The sequence below is a fragment of the Ixodes scapularis genome, unplaced genomic scaffold (assembly GCF_016920785.2).
Source record: "Ixodes scapularis isolate PalLabHiFi unplaced genomic scaffold, ASM1692078v2 PGA_scaffold10__122_contigs__length_95168666, whole genome shotgun sequence".
NCBI lineage: Eukaryota > Metazoa > Arthropoda > Arachnida > Ixodida > Ixodidae > Ixodes > Ixodes scapularis.
This window is the reverse complement of record NW_024609836.1, coordinates 58,732,471-58,756,034: the sequence shown is the minus strand read 5'-3', so window position 1 is coordinate 58,756,034 and position 23,564 is coordinate 58,732,471. Positions and strand designations below refer to the sequence as shown.

The window sequence follows — 23,564 nt, the reverse complement described above, 5'->3', positions numbered from 1 at the left end:
CGAATTATTACAGCTACGGCGGGTACGCACAGGTGGGAGCGCTGGACATCAATGTTAAGACTAAACGAAAGGTGTTTTTTCTCCGTTTTTATTTCCTTTTTTATATCAAGCAGCCGCTAATCTGGTTTGCCAAAGAAGATAGCTGGCTCGTTTGCTCGCCCTGGTTGCGCTGGTGCTGCGTTTCAAACTCTACACCTCGGACGCTAAGCCTAACGTTCAACTTCAATGTGTTTCCAGGCGAGCGAGAGACGAGATGGGAGGAGCGAGTCACGCACCGCTCAGAACGAAGGAAAGAACTTTAATAAAGACAAACTAGTGTCGCCAAAGGCCAGGAACATGGACTGAAGAGCTCGCACGAGAATGAACGGCTACACCGTACGCACTTCGCTTTAATTGCACAGGGTAGCGCCATATTGGGGATTGCAAACGCTGCACCGCGACTCGGTTCTGAAATGAAGCTTGGGACCTTCAGTACTCGGGGAACATACAGCGACTAGGCTCGCTCTTGTACAGTGCACAGGCGCACTGCGGGAGAATACGCTTGACGGCAGCAAGTCGCGTGGCAAGGCACAGCTCTGGAGGGCTATGTTGCACGTTTTGGACTCCCAGGAGACTAGGGAGAATGAAGTGACGTCAACAATACAGCAAACGCAGATTGGATGTTGACAGAAGAAAACAAAATCAACATCCAATCTGCATTTGCTGCGTTGTTGACGTCACTTCCTTCTTCCTAGTCTTCTGGGAGTCCAAAAAGCGCAACATAGCACCCCTGGACCCCAGAAACTGCCTCGGACAGTTGAGGAAACACGCTGTGGCGACCCAGTCTAGGAATTTCGCTTCAAACAGTAATGTATATTCACATAACCTCCGTAATGTCTCTACTGGTTCCTACATTTATATCTACAGGTGGTCCCCGATTTTTTCTCTGAACTTTCCATGCTGGAAGAAGTGGAGCAACTCCGACTGCGTCACCTCCGTCACAGATCCTCGGTAGACGTCGTGAAGCTCAAACAGTGGCATAGCCTCTGCACTCTGGAAAGAAAAGAAAAAAGTTGCCATTCAAACAAGTGCTGCCGATAGCATTGAGGTAACCCATGTGGCCACATTATTAAAAAGAAAGGGCTTCACAACTCTGGTATATATTAATAGTACAAAAGTCACCTTTTTAACATGAAATAGGTAAGTTATGTAAAGCGCCAAAGTAAGACACAAAAGTGAAACACAAAAGCGAGATGCGAAAGAAAGGCACAAAAGCATTGCAACTGAGGGAACTACACAGAGCTCTCAAAATGAAGTTCTGCATTTCTAAGAAAGGCACTATGGAAGGGTCGCAAAGTCCCTTTTTGCCCCTAGGTTACGCTTTCGGGCAGACACTAAGCAAGTATAGTCATAGCTGTCAATTTTCTAATTAACTAAAATTCGTTAACAAACTTTTTAATTAGTTTAGTCATATGTTTATACTGGTAACATAAAGGCAGCCATATTCCAAGAGAGTTCCATTTTATAGATTTCTAACTAGCCAGAGTTCGGAGATATGGGTCACCAAACTCCCCACTCAATCCGGTTAACTATGCATTCAAAACTGCAAAGATTAGCACGAAAAGCCCTCCCAGGTGCGAAGCAGGCCGTTGCATGCGACACTCCATGTGAGGCAGAGTCAATAACCGTTCCTCTCTCACTTCTAGCCGACGAAGAACTGTAACTAGCTACGCGCCCCGTCATACTATGAAATGTCGCGCGCAACAACCTGCATCGGACCGCAAATGGCTTTTGCGCCAATCTTTGCCGTCTCGATCTCATAATTAGCCGGATTGAGCGGCAAATTCGAAGACTCGCATCTCGGAATATACGAGAATTCTATAAATGAAGCGGTCTTGGAAGACGGCCGTTTTGAAGTCCCGGTCAAACGCTGACGCCACGTGGTGCGCTGCTGCGACGCCAGTAGCGCATCGCAGCAAGTGGCTCGAGCCAATCGTATAACACGTCCTGCATTAAAACAGCGCCGGAAGAGGGACAGGGGGTGCCACCCGTTTGCCGGCGACGACGACGAAAGGTACGCCCATGTGGTCCAGGTCCTTGAGCCTCTTGCCGATGGTCCAGGAGTCCCGGTCGTCCAGGAGGACGTCCCCCGCCAGAATGTCCTGGGAGCTCAGGCAGCTGGTCAGGTGGAGGCTGAGGGGGAGCCCAACCTCCTCTTCGTGACTCCCTTTCTGCTCCGAGATCGAATTGGACGGCGGAACATGTGGCAGTCAGTAGGGTCGTTCGATCGAACTACACTTTTCTGCACCGGTGTAAGATTTACGGGCAACACTGACCAAGTTCGAGCAAGAGAATGAAGATTTCATGCCCAACAAATTGATCAAAAAGTCGACGCACCGATTATAATGGCGGCACAGTGCTCGCCGGCGAGGAATAAAAAAGGTGCGTGAGCGAGACACATTAGTTTCTCATACTTGCCGTAAAACGCTGAGCATTTTCTTGTCTCCAACAAACACTGATTGGCTACGTTTGAAATCTTTATAGATCTTTATAGACCAACACGCAGCCCTGACGTCACGCAGCTGCGGTGGCGCTGTCGACGGCGCTGCACATGCGTAGACGCTTCACATTTCGCGAATTCCGTTTCTGCGCACGTGCAGTGCCCACACCAGTGAGGGCCAACACGGGCTTGTTTGTAAACAGCGCGTCGGTCTATAAAATAATCAAAGGACGTATCGGGTGCCTGCGCTAGACTTTTGAGAACACCCAGCTTGCCGAGCTGCTGCTCCGCGACGGATGCTTCACCTAGCACGTCGGCGCACTGCAATCAAGCTTGACGCGTGTGCACCAGTGCTGAGCAGTGAAGCCCACTCCGTCTCGTGTTGCTTGTGATTGTATGCTCTCCGGATTTACCGGTCGCCCGTCTCCCAGTTTTTTAAGGTCGTCTCCAACTTTTGGGAGTGTGCTCGCTCTGTATTTTACGGTATATGGGTAGGGGACAACAGGTAACTCGCACAATCCTTTCTCAGACTGTTGGCAGAAGTTTCGGTCTCAATAACTGTCGCTTATTCGCGACTACAACTGTCTATAGGTGGTGCCACTCGTTTTACAAAATGGCGGATATAGTGAGGGCCGGAGATGTGTGCTGGTATACCAGTTGCTGAGCCTGCCTAGTGAGCTGGCTTCATTGAGTGACTCAAATTATTCCCATGTATACAAGGAAGTTAGGGTGTTATGCACATGGACCACCTCTTTATCCTGAAAGCAAAACGGTGTTTGGCATGAAATTTACACCAGAAGGCACTTTTTGATTTGTGAACGAAACTAAAACCAACTTCTACCTCGGACTTAATTTCTCGATATAAGTGTTAATTTTGGTTTCTCACCTAACTCAAGATGTGTCTCGCAGCATAATTCTTGAGCTAAATAAATTGTTAGCTGAAAGTTTATTTTGTGACGTAAGTTTCTGGTTTAGGCACTTCAAAATATTTTGGAGTGATCAGTGACCCTTTAAAGACAGGGTCTTTCATACTTAGAGCTATTTATTAAAAAATCAGCGCTAATATTTGTGTGTTCTTGATGCTTCTTCTCACACGAATAATTGTCATGTCAAATAATGAACTGTGGGTCTTTGTGCATTTAGATGAATAATTGCTTTAGCACTATTCCCAGTACAAAAGAAAAACAAAATCAATCCAAATTCTACAAAATATTGCCACGGGTAACGGGTTCAGGATATTTTCACAAAACATAAATTAGGAAAAACTGTTCTCACTACAAAAAGTAAAAAAAAAATGGAATCCAAGTTGGGCGGAATAAGTGTGTAATGTTTCTTAAGGCAACGCGTAATGCATAGGACTTTATATTCCATTCAGGGTTTATGTTTATCTTGATAGCAATGTCACAATTTTTCATATTCTAAAAAGAAAACAAAATTAAACTTTTCTGTAAAGACACTTATGGTTAAGTGATATATTTTTGTGACTGCGGTGTTTATTGGCAGCCTACACTACTGCAATTTGCATTATTGATAATACATTAGGAAAATTTAATACATAGTTTTTCAAGCCCTAATGTAATTTGTTGCATATGATCTCATTTTAATTGTGCAAACAACTACGGTAACCCAAAGTTGGTGGATTATCATCACTGGTGCCAATTTCAGCATATTTAATCAAGAGGTTATAAAATAAAAATAGTATAAAATCAATGAAAAAATTCTAGCTAGTCTGAGAAATCTATGTAAAGGACATTAATTGTGGGTCAAACATATGGTGCTATCAAAGTCACCCACTTTTTTGGCAATCGGCAAGACTTCCGAATTCGTTGCCAATCCTTCCGGAACAAATGTCCCAAAATACAAAAAACAGATTCCATTGTTCTTTTATAATTACAAAACTTCCTAGAACGTTTTCCAGTTCGAAGGATCGCCTCCCTGCTTGCACGTCTGCTCACTGCAGCATGTTTCGTTCGCGTTGGAAAACCGGTGAAACAGTAGCAAGGTTTAGTATTGCGTATACGAGCGAAGGCAAGCACTGCGTGTTTGCGTTAACGTTGCGCGTTCCACACTGCGCATGCGCGGAGCCCAAAATTGCTAGGCGCACCTTGGTGACTCAGAATAGCATGCCCCCGACCCTTTCTTCAAAGTGGACCCTTCCCGCATAAATAGCTGACTTTGTTCTGGGGATATGAGCCAGCTTTCTCCCCGCGTTGTTTGCTCCACTTTCGGAGTAGTGAGCGTCACTGGTGGACCGTGGTGCAGGGAATGTGTTCAGCAGCCGGTCGTGGCTTCATTGGTGGCGGACTTTCCTCTCGTCACTCAAGCGTCGATCGAGTCCGAGGTATGTTTTGACATTAAGCTCAAATGAATGCCACATGAATTACCTATGCATCGTCTGGTACATACACTTTGTTTCTTGAATAGGATCCCTTCATTCCTTTTGGTAGCAGAAACGTTACAGGTAGAGCTATCGCATGAACGTGCCAGCTCCACCATAGTGTGTTGGCTATGCAATTAAGCTCACGACGTCTCTATAAATTTTTCTGCCGGTCAAGCACGGCGCCGAAAGCTATAGTAGTTCACACGATTGCCTTAGTGGGTACAAGAGCTATCATTTCAGTCAATTGGGTGGGAGGGGAGTATGAGGTTCTATGGTCAAAGACTATCAAGGCAGTGCAGCGACGAGCTTTAGCACCCCAAATAATAAACTAGCTTACCTGAACAAAACCACTGAAGCGAAGCGCATTAAAATTACTATTCAATTATTTTGGCGACAGATTCAAGTGACGGATGTGATCATATTGTTTCTTCATGGAGTTGTCTGCTGCAACATTAGGACTACAGCGCCTTGGACGCCTCATCAGCGACAGACACAATTTTGTTTTGAAAGCTACCAACGTTATGTCAGCGTCGCATTGCAAATGGTTGCTACTTTGCGGTTTACAAAAGCGGTTCAGAGAAATCGATCCCAAAGCGGTTGAAAATGCCGCAGCCGCCAAGTGGATCCGAGCATTTTCAACCGCTTGGCGGCTGCGGATCCGTTTCCAGTGTGAACGCGCCATAAGAGTATCTAATTTCTAAAGCATGCTCTTACACTTTCACGGCTAAACGAAGTGCCCATGGTTTGTTACCTACAGCTCGTGCCCATCGTAACTGCAGCTCCCAGAAAGCACGATGACCAAAATGTCGCAACCACGCCACCTACCTTACGATGAACTGCAGAGGACTCTACGAGAAATCCAAAGCCACGCGAGTGTTGTGTGACCTTAGGGAAGGGGCACACCGACGTGCGGGGGGGAGAAGGGGGGGGGGTGTAATCATATGACATGTTTACAGCGGGCAGTGAATTGGCTAGGATGACTCGTAGCTCCCACTGCGATCCGCCGCAAGGAGAAATGGAGTATGGCAGGTTTAGCGTAATCTTTGTACAGGCCCACAGAAGAAACGTCGGGGTTTTTGAGCTGTCGAGCGGCGTACGAATGTCTACTATCACCAGACACTTGCCTTAGGAGTGACCACCGCCACCTTGAAGGGAGCAATCGCCAATGGCCATCGCAGCTCGGACTGCGTCGAGAGTACTTCGAGAGATGCGGCCAACAACCTAGTCACTCCGATTCCGAAGCAGTTCATCACCAGTGCTCTGCAAAAGTAGAAGCAATAGTGCTTTGTGTGTGCTCAGACGGCGGGAAGTTAGGCAGCCCCTATGTGCGTCTGGTGTTTCTGCTCTAAACAATAAATTTAGCCAGAGCAGTACTGCTGCTTGACTGGGATCTTTAATGTGCTCTGCACAGCAGTGACACATGACCGCATGCCCGTAAGATGTTCATCGAGATTGAGACGGGCAGGGGTGGAGATTGAACCCAGCACCCCTGGGTTCTGTAGTGCGAGCTTTCGCGCTATGTGCTGCAAGTTCAGTGCGTCAATGCACTCTGTCATCGACCGTCCCTTTGCAAAAGGACCCCCAACCCAATTTTCACTGGCGTTTCTTCAAGGGCAGCAACTAAGCTCCTTATGACTATATATTCTCAAATATTAAGTTGAGAATGCTGATGACTTGGAAAATAAGTTACCGACCGATTTTCCGCACGCCGATAATTCGGATTTGTTCGATTTTTAGACCTAAAGGAGGAACAGTGACCTACCCGATAGGAAGAGTGCGTATTCACAACCGATGTTTTAAAAAAACAGTCTGAAAGTTCAATTTTTTGGACAGAAGCGTTGCGAACGTTTGGCGGGAGACACCACTGAAAAGCCGCCATTTTAGATTCTATGTTGGCTGCACATGGGTTGGTTTGGTTTGGCAGTGCCACTCGAGTACTGCCAAATCCTACCGCTAGGCGACACTATGCTACGGCTTTTTTTTCTTCTCTCTAGCTGCACGTGATTATCATCATCATTCTTACCATTTTGCTTTGTTAATTCGCCAATCTGCAGTCGTGGACTTGCGCCTCTCATCTTGTCTCCGTGAATTGTGTTTTCAGACTACGCTGGCTTGGACGTCAGGGCCTCATCTGGTCTGTCGCCGCCGCGAAGTGTCGCTAAGAAGCGCGGAAAGTACTCAACCATAATGCTAGAAAAGAAGGCAGCGGTTCTCAAGGTAATAGAAAGTGACCGAACGCAAGCGGAGGAGTAACCTGAAGCAAGTCACTATTGACGGCTTTTCTAAGCCCGCTTAGACGTAATAAAGGTAAGTTTTTTTTTAATCTGCTGATTTTTCGAACGGCTCTATTATTCTGACGTTTTTACTGTCCCCGCAAAGTTAGAAAAATCGGTTGGCGACTGCCCATGAAAAGAAACAGGTGACCATGAGTAAGGAAAACTTAGAACAAAAGGCAAGTATTGCGGGAGCAGGGTTATCGTTCTCTGTCGGCTTGGGAAAACGAACGTCAAAGAATGAGGCAGTAATGGGTATGTTTTTGGAGCGAAGCACAAAGGTAGTGATGCAGGTTGAAGACTTTAAAATGAGGTTCCAGAGCTTCCATGCTGAGCCAAAGGTCAAAGGGCAGGAAGAAGTTTAAGTCTGCCCTGAAAGAAGGCGACCAGCTATTGCTATTTATAGTACTGCTAGTGAAGTGTGATAGCTAACTTGGGGTCTTGAAATGCACAATGCACTAGTGATGTTTGAATTGACACATACAGCAGTTCTAGCACATGAAACAAATTTTAAATTTCAATGCAAACTGGAGTACACATTTCTTGCCCCATTTTGATTGACAGAAACATAATTCTAAAACCAAAGTTTGGCTGCAATCGACTTCTGTGACAACTACAGCCAGGCTTTAAACTCACGATAAATGCAGAAAAGGAGTAAAAACCCATAATTTTCTAGGCCACAATTTTTTTTCTAGCAAGGCAGAGGTGACATGTTCATGGCCACTAAACTTCTGAAATTCCCGAGACTGGAATGCGGGCCTGCAAGCAGGACGTTTATTCTTTACAGACCCTTCAACTTTGCCAAACAAAATTAAAAAAATTAGGGGATTTAACCCATTCGCTACCGAATCCGGCGAATCGCTGGGCGTGCCGTCAGGGGCCATATTGCCAAAACCGGCGATTCGCCGGGCTGCATACATATGTTTTAAAAAGCCATTCAAAGATGATGCACTATGTAGACTTGGGGTAGTGTAGTTAGATACACTGCCAACAGATGACGAGAGTCATACTGTTCGCTGTGTTTGTTTGAGCTTGTTCTTTTGTGAGTCGTCCTTCCCACTCGATCGTTGTCTACTTGGAGAAGATGGCAGAGTCCAGTATACAGCGTGGCCTTTCCGACGATGAAAACATAGACACCTCTTTGACACAGATGATGACAGGATGTCCGGTGAGGATAGTGAGTTTTCAGAGCCTTCTGTCGGCAACGGGAGCGATTCCGACAGCAGTTACGAGTCAGAATCACAGCAAGATAGCCCTGGTTTTGCGATGCCTAAGCGACCGAGAATGGAGTGCTTCAAGATCTTTCATACAAGAAAGGTTCTGTGAGGGCCTAGTGATTTGTAGACTGGAACAAACCAGTTAAGCATGTAAATAAAAAAGTTTTCTTGTTTCCTGCACAGAGTTTTACTGTACAAACTTATTGCCCTGTTTTAGCGGAAAAGAATTTGCGGTACAGACGGCCCGGCAGCACACGACACGCGTAGTAGCCAATGGGTGTTAAAGTACAAAACTAGAACAATGGCCAAAACCCCGTGTCTCCATTGGTCCGTGGCTTAGAACATTCCCAGCTGCCAGTGCGTTTTTCGCAAGGACTTGCACAAAAACAGGAGTGTCAACAACCACTTACTTATTCTTCCCGTCAGAGTCCATGAAGCTTGCCTTGAGTGGATCGGAGTAAACAGTCCCCAGGGAGAATGCGTGGGCAACCTTGTGAAGAAGCAAGCATGAGCAACAGTTACGGTTATGCACACAAATTTTGCCAGCTCCGCTTTGTAGACACGTCGTCCTGTGAGAGCGCAACAATTGGCGACAGTCGTGCCGCCAACGTTTCGAGCGTAGTCTGGTGACAGCTGCATCAACCGTAACTACCCCATTTTCTGGACCATCGTACGCAGCTGGTGCATAGTCTGCAGGGACACATTTGGGGTCAAAAATAAGAGCTTTTGCTTAGATAGTCCACACCTGCTGCATAGTCTGCACTTAGTGCCTAATTCAAACGTAAAAATTATTGTATAAATTACGCCTTGACAAATGTCAGCTGTATTAGCTCACAAGGGTTTTATCATCCATAAATCAACATTAATATACTCTGGTACTCATAAAATCCTTCAGGTTTTGTCACAGTGAACGATCTAGAAGAAAAACAAATCCTTGTACAGTCCGCACCTGTATAGTCTGCAGTGGGCAGAATTTCTACTTTTAAACGGAAGACACAATACAAGGATCAGATGTACGAGATGAATTACCAGCAGTACAGTCGTGCTACTAAAGTCCAACAATGCGATAACAAGTAAAAAAAGAACAAAGAATGTACCTCCACACCCCTTTCTTCCTCGAGGGGAGTGCTGCACTGATCACAGGGTTGATTCTCTGTCTCTGCAATAAAACCAGGGAAAAAACAATCAGTTTTTGCAAGGAAGTTCTTAGGAAAAAAAACATTATGAGTCATTCCACAAGACCACAAATTAAATGAAAACTTTTTATAAATTGTTATAGTCACTCAAAGTACTAGCAACCAAAAAAGCAGAAACCTTCACCTGATTCAACTTTGTCGGCGCTTACACCAATATGACACCTGCGAATAAAAATAAAGATTTGGAGCTTCTTCAAAAACCTGGAGGCGGCATATTTGTACCACAAAGGCACAGTGTAGAACAGTCACCAAGCACAGCAGCAATGCCACATTCTAATGTAGATTGCTAAAAAAAAGAAGAAAAAAGAACACCCCAAGCCTGAAGCTTAGAACTTACTTTGGGCAGACAAAAAGGCGATCCTCTCCAATGTTGCTCAGAAAGTGGAATTCATGCGAATAGTTTCCACCCATAGCGCCTGAAGACGCCTTGACTGCACAACAAAAAGTATTAAATGAAGCTTCTCTCAAGCAGATGTCATATTGTAGCAAGTTCCAGAAAAACGAACACCACGTAAACAACTTTTCTTCCTGCAAAGAATCTTTCACCTTTCTTAAAATAGGAGTTCAGCTAGGCCATCCAGCTTTTGGGGAAGTGCAAGATCAAAGTCGAAGTTGAATAATGCTAACATCCAAAAGCTCCAAAACAGATCAAATGAAGAGTCACAAATTCCACAGAAGAAAGCGAGTGCACTGCCTTTTCTCATTGACTCTAAACAAACATGTTTACCCTATGCCCATCTGTACAACAGATACACAGCATAACATGATTAGCATAGACATCACATTGGCACTTCGTTGCAATTAATTCAGACAGATCAGTGTAGAATGTTAAACTTAACCACCCCAGTTAGTGCCACACGCAAGATGAATAAATAAAAAATGGGCACCCACAGGTTCGAGGAGGTTTTTGAGCGTGTTGGCATAAATATATTCAAGATACAAAAGCCTTTTTGACAAAGACAGACGAGGGCAGTCTGGCACAGGTTAAATGTGTCGTCGCCCGCTCTGCACAACTGCTACCTAAGACATGAATGTGCTGAAGACAACAGAATCCCACCTTTCACAAACGGCACTCCAAGGCGCTCGAGGATCCGGCTGTACGCAGTGCAGACAATGTCGTACGTCTCTGCCGCGCTTTCAGCACTTCTGTCGAAGCTATACATATCTGCAAAGAGTGTGCCACACGTTGCCACAAAACCAGGAGCCATACACCGGCGGTAGTGTGACAACCTCCCCCCTCCACCCCCAGACAAAAGGTTAGGGGCGTGCAAATATTTGAAATTTCGAATATGACTAGAATATTTTTCTTATTCGATTTGTATTCGATTCGAGAATTGCATATTTGAAAATTTCCAAATATTCGGTTATGGCCGAATATTCCAAGCAAATAGCAAATAATTCGCGCGCGGGACATGCCCTGATCATTCAGAGCTTTCTGAAAAGCCGTGCTCAGTCGACTAAATTGCAGGTATTGTAGCCATTTTCTTATAAACCCTTGCCGTTTACGTTATACGTAGAACTACCGTGTTTGCACAATTCTAACCCGCACCCAAATGTAACACGCAGGCAGCTCCCAGATATTCAAAAAGTAAATTGCTGCCGATTCTACCGCACAGGTGAAATAATGAAGGTTGAATACATAGCTCACTTCATAAAACGGATTTTATGAAACGCACGCCAACACAAAAACAAATACCATGCATTAGCCGCCGTTGTCGGAGTCCAACAATGGTTCTTTGCTCTCCACAAAGGTAATACTTGCTTTCGTCTAAAGCGTTTTAGGTGCTGCGCTTCTTGTGCTTGTACGAGTGCAGGACCATAACCTCTGGGAGGGTCGTCTTCCAAACACTTTGCGGGCTCGTCGGGTCGCTGGGATTGGGAGGTCACACAGTGCTACCCCGTTAACTTTACCTGCGAGCGTGATGCCCTTTAGTTTAAATAAAACCTCCTAGTAGAATGTCTTTTGCTTTTCCACCTTAACAGCAGACACCAGTTTGTAGACACAAGAGAATGAACCTTTTTCAAGTAACGAGTGCCGGGTGGTAGTTTGTCTGTGAATTACAATTAAAGGGCAGCCCAATAGGACTCCGTTCGTCAAAACATATTGACATTGTGCCGTTCTATCGGTGAGCATTGCTCTTTATGCACCATGCTACTGATACCCAGAAAAAGAATCGTCAAAAAATGACGAAATACACGGAAAGATAGGTGCTGACAATGTTGGTCGTGCGGGATGGTGCCCTGCGAAAATGGAGACAGCGGGAAGCAAGGCCAGGGCAGAGGGTGTGCGCATGTGCTGAAACTTACTGGAAAAAGGTCCATTTGCGTGATATGGGTACCAAAATGGCAATTGTAAACAAACGGTCATGATGGCGATGGAGCTAGTCACTTTATACCGAGTATTGCGTTTTTCTTTTAAGTTTCGGTTCTTGGTTACGATTGTAACGCGCATGTATTTTTGGGCACCGATTTTTTGGGGGAAAAAAAAGAGGCATTAGAATTGTGCAAACAGGTATGCATTAGCTCAAAACAAAAGAGTAGCTTTGGATTTTGTTTTGCCAAGCCTGCATTGTGAGTAACTTTTCTAGAGACTCTATAATTTCTGCTGCAGGAGCAAGGGTATTTTCTGCTGCAAGAGAAGTTGTCGCTGCAAAAAGGGACCGCTTATATACTGAACAAGTGCAGCAATTAATTTTCTTGCATGATAATTTGCAACAATTGCTTTAGTAGCTGATATCCAACATGCTGGGTAGTCAAGAGAAATTTCAATTATATTTATAAAAAAACGGTCACTACCACCAGTTGTTTGTGTGACACAGGCTGGATTTTTACATGCTATCTAGATGTGTGCAGTTTTGCACACTCTTAATTTTGTCAATTTGTATTACTAATCAGTTGCACCTCTTGTCTACTTTGATGCACAGTTGACAGGTGATTACTAATCAAGGAGTGTTACCAGTTGCATTGTTTTTGGTTTTGAAGGTAATAAGAAAAGTACTTGCATTTTTTTTATCATTTGTTAGAGGCACATTTATATTCGAAACATGTTCCATATTCAAAGCTATTTTTTTTTAATATTCTTATTTGATTTGTATTCGAAAATTTCAATATCTGCACACCCCTACAAAATGTTTATTGTTATGTTGCTTGGAGGAGGCTTGCCTTTCATTATGAACTCCCTGCCACGAAGGAGACCAAACTTCGGACGGCCCTCGTCACGGAACTTGGGGCTGATCTGACGTAAACGAAATTATTCTTAAATGATGCTCACATACTACAATGTAATGCTAAGGGTCCTAAATTGATCTAGACCAGGGGTGGCCAAGCTGCGGCTCGCGAGCCGCATGCGGCTCTTCGTGTGTTAAAGTGCGGCTTGCGGCTCTCTCCCCCCCCCCCCCCCCTCCTTTCCCCCACTTCCCCGCTCCCCTCCCGAATACACGAGCACTTCCCCCAAAACCCCAAAAAGAAAAGTGGAACGCGTTTTAAATCGAAAGACAGGTTGCGGTTTGGTAGTCTTGTGCTACTGCTACCTTACGTACAGTTGGACTGCTTTTGAGTCAGATTGAATGAAAGTAGTCCGAGTTTCGTTTATTGCTCTGGACAAGTTTGCTCCTCCCCCCCCCTGCGGCTCTTGGAAGTTTCATGGTTTTGTTTGCGGTTCTTAGACCGGGTCAGCTTGGCCGCCCCTGATCTAGACTCACAGGTACACTCACAGAAAGAGACGAACTTTTGTAAAGATGCCACAAGGATAAACAATGCTTTTGCAACATCCCTGCCAGCATTGCTGATTGTTCTCATTGGCAGTATATCGTCATAATAGGCCCAGCAAACCTAAAGCTATTGTAGTTGAAATACTATAGATTGGTGCCCAACTCTCAACACAAATCTTTGAGAGTCCTAAGGACACTTCAAAACTGCTTTGCTGCAATGGTGCTGAAAAAGCCGCAGTGTTCTTTGGCTCTCGTTGGAGGCAGATGTGCCTTGAGATTGAGAGGTTCAAGGCCACTGTCGGACGTTATGCTGTAGTACTAGATTCCAAACTAATTTCGAAGATAGAAAATGAGGAAAGGACGACACACTTTGAGTCACCCTGTAAGCTGGGTGCACTGACCTGATACAGAAGAATGGGCAAGCAACGGAGCGACAGCGACGGGAGAGACGCAAGCAACTGAGACACCGCTTCCTCGTGGGTCTGCAACGCGAGGAGTGGGAAACGACGTTACAGAGGTATAAAGATTAGCGATGAAAGAAATAACAATCACACAACAATAATGCTCAACTTACTTCCTTGTTTTATACCCCCAGGACAGCTAGATCGTAATTAAGGTGGCACAGAGAAAAAGAATAAGGTACTAGCTGAATTTTAACAGTAGGTTGGCTCAGCACCACAATAAGCAGTATATCAACTGCAATTACGCAAAAGAAAAATGCTTAGCTTATCGATAACAAAAAGGTGCAATATATTGAAGAATATTATTTTCTTAAACACTTTGATTACTGGGATGCCACAAGTTCTGTTTTTCTGTATCCTAGAAAACCATGAAGATATTAAGGCCTACAGTAGGTAGCTTGTAAAAGTCGTATGCTTTTCGGCACATTGTATTTCCACAATACATAAGTGGATAAAAATACTTACGGGCCCCAAACAATAGTCATGGTCCCGACGGTCCTTCAACTTAAAGAGTTCATCTCCCATGTCCTCCCACCTACCTGGAGCAGAAGACGATCAAGCAGTAAGAAAACGCGACCCCTACCAGAAACTTCAGAACATGTCGCCTTCAAGGGTTTTACCATACCTCATGTTTCGTGAAGATAAAAGCATACAACAAAAGTGTTCACTCAAGAAATTTAAGCAAATGATCACAAAGTAAGAATCATAAGTTGAAAACCTCCTCCTCAATTAACGGTTGTTGTCTCTTTCTTACAGAAAGCATTTTAATAGCGTAAACATACGATTTGATGTGATACACAAGACTTCAAGGCAACATCTTGATTTTGCGAGAAGTACAACTTCAGGGGGAAATTTTGGGAGCCGGGAGGGCCCAGGACACAGCCAGCTCAGCTGTGTCCTGGGCCTTTGCATCAATTGCATTATCATCACTGCCTTATACAACTCTGCTTTTACATGAAACATTCAAATGTTTAATACCACTGCATTTCCATGCCAAACTGAAGCTCTGAAAAAGGACAACTCCTGCTCCTGATGTTTCCTTAGTGGTCAGCAAAAGACAGACCCTTTGTTTGCTTATTTATTCACTTGAGGAGTGTAAGGCAGCTGCAGACAGGCTAAGCCCATTAACCTACCGATGTAATGAAATAGATTACGGCTGCCGGCGCACAATGACACTTACCTGTTTTTTTGAAAAGGGATCCAGGCACTAGGCAAGGCAGCAGAATTTTCTGGCCACCGACACTCTGCAATTCCGAGTCAATCAGGTCGACGAGGCGTTCCAAAGATTTGGTGGCGAGGGGTAGGAGCACGAACGTTCCAGTACCGGAGGGACTTATAAGACCGTAGTCCAGCATCAACTGAAAAAGAAGTTACGCAAAGCTATAAAACTAGCAACGTTGAGAGCAATAGCATACTTCCAAGGTGGGCACTGGCATCTTCCCTCCCCCTAAATAGACCTCTCGGAAAATCGAAGCGATCCTAGCGGCGTAGTGCCACGCAAGGCATCTTGGGAACCCATTGACCATTAGGTTTCGGCTTCGATTTTCCAAACTCGCTTCAAGACGTCCTGTCACAATCAAATACGATGCTCCCATTTTCGAATATGTGACTTTTCTTAAATTTCTAGTACTGTCGGTGTTGCCTACCAATATGAATAGAATGCTGTGTAGTGTTGAGGGGCACGTTTGGGCTCCCGACGTGCCAATGTTTGTGCACAGGTAAGCACAGGACTACAGTAACACATGGAAGAAGTATACTGAATCGGTCCATCCTGTTCCACTGTCTCCTCAAAAGCCGGGAGGGCCATGCTGGGAGGGCCAGATAGGTATGAGACGCGGCCGGCCATACTCCTACTCCTCGCTAAGCCTAGGCAGGTAGGTCATTACGGCTACTAGAGTTCCATTTTTCAACTCTCAGGAAGATGAACGGGCGCAATGCAAGAGAGCGTTAACTTTATTTTCAGGCAGCACTGAGATGCACTAATTTGTCAATGGGCAGTCGACAATCGAAACCGGAACCATGCCACTCTTCTCCATGGCCAAACGCAGTGTTGCGTGCAGAGATTTTCAGAAGTAGTGTATTGAAGGCTATGAACACAGTTCTTAACCCTGACCCGAGCCCACAGTAACTCGTCAGCAGTCAGTAATAATAATAATAATAACAATAATAATAATATGTTTTTTCTTTTTGCATCTGTACAGGTTACAGACTTTGAATGAGTGTTGACTTGACGGGGTCTGTGCCCCGCGCACTTTGAGGACAGCTACAGTTATACAAAAATAACTACAGAGATTTCAGCAACAAAATAAATACATACATGAAAAAGGTCAAGCTTTTACAGGTTTACATCACATACTATACAAAAAGTAGATACGATGATTTAAGATTCATAGAGTAAATGTCCATGTCATCTATGCAATATTTATTAACGCGAAAGCCTTATATGGTCTCATCGTTCAGTTGACCTTCAAAGTCCTTGAGCAAAAACACGTCCGCGACACGAAAGGTACCAAAACGTTTGCGTGACCACTCAGGCGAACCAGAGGCAATGAAATTAAGAAGGATGACAAAGCAAATTAAGAGGAATTTAACTGAATTGAATTAAAGTAAATCAAGTGTCTTTCTCTAATGCATCGGCGCTTGGGATTTCGCCCCCAAACATCTTAGGGATAACGTAAGAGACGCTGTGAATTTTTGAGCAATGAGGGTAGATTAAAACTGTGAACTGTAGTTTGTGCGAAATCGAAACGCTTTCCATTCCTTGGGGCAGCGGGTGCAGATGCGAGCACATTTTTATTTAATCCTGATGTCTGCTTAGGAAAGCTAATGAATTCAGGGGATGAGAAACGAAATGGCCGAGTCAAAAGGTAGTCATAAAATAGATGTATATTTTTTATTTTGTATCGTAAAAACAGGGTTTTTGTGCGGGCCAAGAAATTAAAGTTTTCAATAAAACACAAAACTTTCTTTTTGTAAGTAATAATGTTTTGTTAAGAATTGTTTTCGTGGTCGTACCCAAAACAAGATGGCAACAAGATATGTGGTATTTAAATAATGCATGATATACTTGTAGGTTTATATTTTTGCGGAGAATGACCCAACAATGAGCAAACACACCCACAATTTTACATAATTTGCTGACGATCTGGTTTACGTGTTGATCCCACAGTAGAATTTCTGATAATATAATGCCTAATGTTTTATGTTCTTTTACTGATTATATCGAAATGAATTGGGAACAGTTTTTTTTTATGTATATGTACACGTTTATTGAATGATTTTAATTGAATTGCCTTTGTTTTTGTTTTATTAACATACAGACCAGGGATCTCAAACATGCAGCCCGCGACTCGCTGGGATGCGGCTCGCAGGCGACCGGCTGCGAGCACCCGTTTGCATGTCTTGAGCGCTAGAAATGGCATGTGCCATAACAATCTCATGTCGCCAATTTGTTTCTGCTCGATCTGTAGCTCTGCTCTTATAAAATATCACATAGTTTATATTATTTTGTTTTCATATTAATTTTTGCGTCCCCGCTTTCTTCACTCAAGGACGGACATTGGCTGCACATCCTTTCGCTCAGCAGGAAAATCTGCCAAAAATAAACCTACGTGTTCGAGATTCTCATGTTCAAAAAGTATCCCCAATAAAACGCAAGTTTTTGTTCTTGTTGTTAATTGCTGCTATACAAACTGTTAATAAAGCAAAAACTGTTTTATGAAAAAAAAAAAAAAATTTTTGAGGGGGGGGAAGGGGGGGGGGGGGGGGGAACACACGTTGAGTTGGAACAATTTCCAAGTGAAGTGAGCAACGGGAACGATAGCTCTCTTGTTTTATTAAAAAGGGCAGCACGTTGGCGGAGTGGTGCCATTTTAATTTGTGTTATTATATCAGGTAAGGGCACACAGTCGGTCCCATAAACAAATTAAAGCTAAAGATGTCACTGCCAAACTGCGAGTTTACAAAAAGCAGAGAACATGGTCCCTTCAATAAAATATTCTAACTGACCCCCTCTCCTTACGTCGGCCCTCAGCCTTTCAGAAGTGGGATATCTGACCCCGACACTCAAGTCCCCTGATATAGACCATTTGTTTGCAACCACAAAAAGAATCTAGACAATATCAAATTTCCCTTGGTTATTAGGTCATTTGCATCTGCGTCACTGAGGAACAGTGTCATGGGCATACAAGACAAAAAAATACATTTTCAGTAGTGTTCACAAGATTATTATAGATATTAACGAGCTACGGACTCAAAATGCTACCTTGTAGCATGCCACACTTTATCTGTAACAGCGATGAAAATTTACCGTCGATGATTACATATTGCTCGCGTTCATTTAAGTAAGAACACAAAAAAGAAAGTGATGAACAATGTATACCATACCTGATTAGTTTGTCAAGAACTATTTTGTGATTCAGGCAATCAAAAGCCTTGCTAAAATCTATGAAGATGCCAAGTGTCAAGTGTTTGCTTTCTATATTCTTTAACTGTTGTTGTTACACTTTATTAAGATAAGGATGGCACGACGGCCTGGAGGGGACGGTTTACAGTGGAGGATCAAAGAAAACGAAAATTAAGGTTATAACCTTCAGTCAATGCCCGTCGCGCGCAAAGTCCCAGAGGGACAGCAGCGTCTCTTTCGCGCCGGCACTACTCTTGGGGTTAATCCAGTCCTCGTAGGCACGCACAATGGGGACTAGAAAACAACTCCGTTCAGTTTGGAGCATTACACACTCCCACAGTAGATGTCGGACCGTAGGGAGAATGCCTGCAGAACATTTAGAGCAGGTCACCGCCGGGCTGGGAGCCTCGGTTGACTGCGCCGACTCGGAGTGGGAACTCATGCGTGAAGTGGGTGTACCGCCTGGGTATTCTGTAGCAGGCGGGCGCCCTCTCTTGGGGGTGTAGGTTCTCCATCGGGCCAGGATGTGTTCAGTGAAAGCGGCCCTAGTGCATGCCTTATGAATGAGCACTTGTGCACCTCTTGGCAGACCTCTCAGTAGGAGTGAAGGGTTGGCTGGGGTCTGCTCCTTGAGACTAAGGCGATCCACTTTCTTGGCTGCGGCCTTTTTTTCCCCAGGGATCGGGGTCAAGTAGTGCAGGTAGGACCGAAATATCCGGGTCGGAGCGGATACTTGACTGCATGCTCGCACACGCATGAGCAGCCTCATTGCCTCGGCCGCCCGCGTGTCCCGGTACCCAATTTACCCGCACCTCTATGTTGTGGGTGGAGTGCTGTTCAGCGCATAGGGTCTTAATGTGCTGGCAGAGGGAGCCCTGACAGGCTGTGAGCCCAAGCCTAGTGATGGCCTCTCTGCTGTCCGTGTCCGTGTCGTCGCCGAGCGTGACCCAGCCGAAGACGTCCATCATGAATGCTTCAATGTCTCTCTTGGGCGTCGCGGGGAAGATGTACACAACGGCGACCACCTGACCATGCGCACCTTGACGGAAAGGCTGGAAAGGTTGCCGCCATCTATGAGCGACGGTGACAACCAGATTGGTTGACCGGTTGCCGCCGTCGCTCACAGATGGTGGTAGCTGTCCAGAGTTTTGTGTAGTTTTGTGTCGACATTTGTCTGGTACCGGACACGAAACTGGGAAATTAGCCCTCAACAGCTGCAAAACGTGGCACTGCAAACACCGCCAGTGTCCGGAATTGCGCCTATGCCGGCTGTCGCAGCCCATTGACAAGAAAACCCACAGCCCAGCGCGGTCAGGCAACTTTGATGCACACTCAAAACCAGGGTCGCGCGCTGTAAATCGCTTCGCTCAAGACTGCCGCTGGAAAGGTCTATATGTGGGGAAATAAAATAAGACGAGGACAAGATTTCTGTTTCCCTCTCAATACATCGGTTTGATGCTTGCTTTGCTTGCTACATTCCTACCCTGTTGGATAACAGTGTGAAGTTAAACAAAACACGCAAACAGCCAGACAAATAAACAATACTACGGCTATACGCACGACGTCGTGCACCTCGACCGGAAGGGGCTGTACGCACGATCACACAGTTTGTCTCTTGACAAACTGTCTGACCGACTTTTACGAACTTGTATCAAAGATCCGAGAGAAACGTATCCGAGCACAGCCAGACTATATTTTTCTAACATTAATTAAACGTCGCGTTACAGGTACCCTGTCTCTTTATAAGACTCTGTGATAATTAGTAGAAATTAAGTCATACCTTCTGGCTTTTGCAGAGCCCTTGCTTGGCATCAAGTTTCGTGAACGAATTCGGCTGGAACAGGCGAGAGCAGCGGGCGAAGTTCTCCACGTTCGCCCTGCTGCTCAGGTGCCTCGAAAGCTTCACAAAACGTCTCAACAACATCGTGGTGCGTGGGCACACCATTCGACTAAAACTCACTGCCTTTAAGGCGCGTTTAAAGAAACATGCTCGCAGCACAACGATCACGCCGGAAAATTTTACATGGAGGCCGCCATGACATTTGAGCAAATCCAGTGTTGCCATACACAGTGCGGAAGCCGCCACACTCCGCTTCATGCTGCTGTCTGGCCATAGTGTCCTGCAGTTTCCAAAAACTAGCAAAGTATAAATCTTTTACAGTGAAGCTGTTATGAGCCAAGATCTGGGAAAAAATGCGTCCGCGGATATTCACAGAAAACTCCCCCAATGGTAGTAACAGGTTAAAAAAGAGAGGGGGGGGGGGGGGGGGGGGGGGGGGGGCACGGCAGCCAGCGTGAGTCAGCCTTCCTTGGCATTATTATACTGATTATACTCTGTTTCATACTTAGTGTGCCACGCTGTCAAAGCTACTGGCGCGAGCATGCGGCTTGATGTCGATGATCATTTGAACGCGTTCTCGCACAAACAAAACCATAGATGAAGCCACCCGTAGCTTTGACAGCGTTAGTGTACTAGAAGGTACGAGTGGAACGAGTTACAGGCTCCGCTCAAGCATTCAGTCGCACCTCAAAATGTGGAAAGCGATCAGATGGAACCAAGCAACTTTGATCGCAGCGCCACCTTCACTGCGTTCAAGCAACGACACAAGTCAAGGTCACATGGGCAATATATCCCCTTAGGGGCTATATTGTATTTTTTATGACTTTGACGTCAGAGGTAACGTCAGAGCACCACGACACGACGACGCCACGTCATCGCTGACGACGTTAGACGACGCCAAGATACTGTCGTAAGGCCGTCGTGACATCGCGTCGCGTCGAGGACGACGCCATTTGGCGACATCAAGTCGCCGTTGTAACGCGGTCGTGACGTTGCATCGAGGACGACGCCGTTACGCAACATCAAGTCGCTGTTGTGACGCAGTCGTGACATTGCGTCGCGTTGAGGACGCCATTACGCGACATCAAGTCGCCGTTGTAACGCAGTCATGGCATTGCGCGCCACATCGAGGATGTGGTCGTCGATGCCAACGTTGTCGTGGATGCCCCATGCAACGTCAAACATCACTATGACATCACGTTAACATCGTTTTGACTTTATCGTGAACGTCAACGTCACGACGAAGCCTTGACGGTGTGAAACGTCGTCGCCTTCGCCAGCATCAATGTCGACGCGCAGTCACGACAAAGTCTTGACGTCATGCAATGTCGTCGACGATGACGTCTTCGTGACGTCGAGTTGCGTCCTGTCGACGACGACGTCAACGAACTGACCCCAAGCGTCCTTATGACGTTTGATTGACAAGGACGCCATCGTCTTGATGTCCCACGACGTTGTCATCGTTGTCATCAACGTCACCATTGACGTCGTCGTCATTGTCGATGCAATGACTTGAGAATGCAGTCTTGATGTCGTGTAACACACGCTGTCAACGTCGATGATGACGTTGACGTCTTGGTGTTGTCCTGATGTCGCATGGCGTTATGACAACAAGTCAGGTCGCGGTGACTTTATATATGTGACGCCCGACGTCTAGGTTGTATAAAAAATATAGTCCGGAGTTCTATCGTTTCTATGACCTTGACCAGTGTGCCAGTCGAGCTTGGCGTTGGAACGAAACACATTTTTCATAAGAAGCATCTAATCCGAACCACTTCGCTCGTAGCGCCCTCTCACTTGGAAGTGGCTTGGATCAGCCATTTTTTCCACATGCGGAGGTACCGAAATAGCACTCCGGTGGCCCCACTCGTCCTTTCGAGTACACTCTAACAGTGTTGCACGCTTAGTATGAAACAGAGTATAGATAGTGAGGTCCTGATTCCTTGTTATCATCTCTGAGCATTGTCCTCGAGGTCGTCCTAGAAGTCGTCCTTGAGGTCGTCCTAGAAGTCATCATTGAGGTCGTCATAGGGGCCGTCTTTGAGGTCGTCCTAGACGTAAAAAATCTTTCAGCCTTTCCACTCTGGTGAAGAAGGAAGCTAGCAGCGGAGCTGTAGCTTCTGTTCTCGGCGGTGGCTTTCCGGGCGAGCGATCTGCTCTTCTTTCGCGAGAGAATCCGAAGCGCTCGACGCAGTGGAACTTTAGATTGCGGAACCATTCACGCTGCTGCGCACATCGCCGCTCGTTCCGTTCCTGCTGAGCATACTACATGGGTCTGTTCGTTCGTGAAACCAAGTGCCTGCTCCAAGCCGGCACCCACGACAGGCGTTGGGTGTAGCACCCTGCACGCAAGCAGCAAGCTTGGTCGATTGTCTCTTCGCCCGCTCCACACGCACTGCATACCGTGTCAGTCACGCTGCTATCATACGTAGGGCACCACCACGGGCCTTTATAAGTAGTCGACCGCCCAGTGTGTTCCCGCAGAAAGTCAACGGGGCAATCTCCGTCTTCAGAGACGCCTACATGTGCATGGAAGGGTGTTGTAGCATGCCGCTCATCCGACGGTCCCTCTCAACCCTCTTCACTTCTACCCGGACTGTGCTCACCCACTCCTTTTCTGTTTGAGGTTCAGTGGCCAAGCTGAAGATCCTCTGAAGAAATGCTGCCGCCATCTATGAGCAACGGCAGCAAAGAGTTGTCTGGTTGCTGAGGCTGGAAAGGTTGCCGCGATATACGAGCGACGGCGGCAAGCAGACAGCCAGCAAACACAACACTCTGGACAGCCACCGCTATCTATGAGCAACGGCGGCAACCAGTGTTGTGTCGACCACGGGTGTCGACATTTGTTTGGTACCGGACGCGATCCTGGGGAAACCAGCCCTTATCAACTCTGCTGTAGAAATAAGAATGGCTAGTTGGTTTTAATAACAGCTTCGCTGGTCCTCCATCTTCACGTGAAGTGGAAGGGCAGAAAGAGCTCTGCATTTTTTTTTTTTTTTTTTCTGGCATTTTTGAAGTGAAGAGCGCGCGAGCACAGCGATGGTGTCTGGAACGCATTTAAGCACCATGGCACAGCTGCGATCGGCGCTCAATGTGCGCGGGCGCACGGGCACCCACAGCTTTGGCTTTATTGCCAAGGTCTGATGATGAGCACTTTGGTAAGTGCTGAAGAATACAAGACCCTCAGCCAAAATCAGGCATGATGAAGAGGGCAGATGCTGACAAATTCTCTGGAACATGGCAGGGGCTACTAGTAGGGACTAGACTCTAGCAGGGACCCTTCCCTCTTATCCAGTAATCAAGTCACCAGGCCAACGCCTGTCAGCATTTTCCTTTTTCTGGTAGAATGAATACCCAAGGAATAGTCAGCCAACATCAGTTCTGGCCCACCAGGGCTGTAGCTTCTGTTGTACTGGCACGATTTTCTGGCCTGCCCAGTATTTATTTCAGACACTAGGCCAATGTTGCTAAAACGCTCAGTTCGGAAACTTGCCCTTGAAACCTGGGCCGCTGGCGTCCACAGAGACCGAGCTAAATTAAAGCCCCTTCATGTTTCAAAAGTAGCACAAGGTGCATCGATGCATGTGCAGCCTTTGGGAAGAT

The 23,564-nt window shown here is 45.9% G+C and overlaps 1 protein-coding gene across 1 annotated transcript; it reads right to left on the bottom strand.

Annotated features, from left to right (window-relative positions):
• Positions 1-831: 831 nt before the first annotated feature.
• LOC8044005 (probable proline--tRNA ligase, mitochondrial) lies at positions 832-20,169 on the bottom strand. Its single transcript, XM_042288469.1, has 13 exons — positions 19,902-20,169; positions 14,897-15,074; positions 14,182-14,255; positions 13,657-13,737; positions 12,708-12,780; positions 10,603-10,710; positions 9,883-9,976; positions 9,670-9,707; positions 9,447-9,508; positions 8,760-8,839; positions 5,984-6,119; positions 2,028-2,210; positions 832-1,032 (listed from the first exon to the last, which is right to left on the bottom strand). The coding sequence occupies exons 1-13, from the start codon at positions 20,064-20,066 to the stop codon at positions 901-903; spliced, it is 1,404 nt and encodes a 467-aa protein (XP_042144403.1). The 5' UTR covers positions 20,067-20,169; the 3' UTR covers positions 832-900.
• Between the last annotated feature and the right edge of the window lie 3,395 nt (positions 20,170-23,564).

What these genes read in the sequence shown, in the direction of transcription:
- LOC8044005 (XM_042288469.1), bottom strand. Translation starts at nt 20,066, where the DNA reads ATGGTGTGCCCACGCACCACGATGTTGTTGAGACGTTTTGTGAAGCTT. An exon ending in TGGAGTGCCGTTTGTGAAAG is followed by an intron (nt 9,977 to 10,602) that starts GTGGGATTCTGT and finishes TTTGTTGTGCAG; the next exon opens with TCAAGGCGTCTTCAGGCGCT. An exon ending in GACTCTGACGGGAAGAATAA is followed by an intron (nt 6,120 to 8,759) that starts GTAAGTGGTTGT and finishes CTACTTTTGCAG; the next exon opens with AGCACTGGTGATGAACTGCT.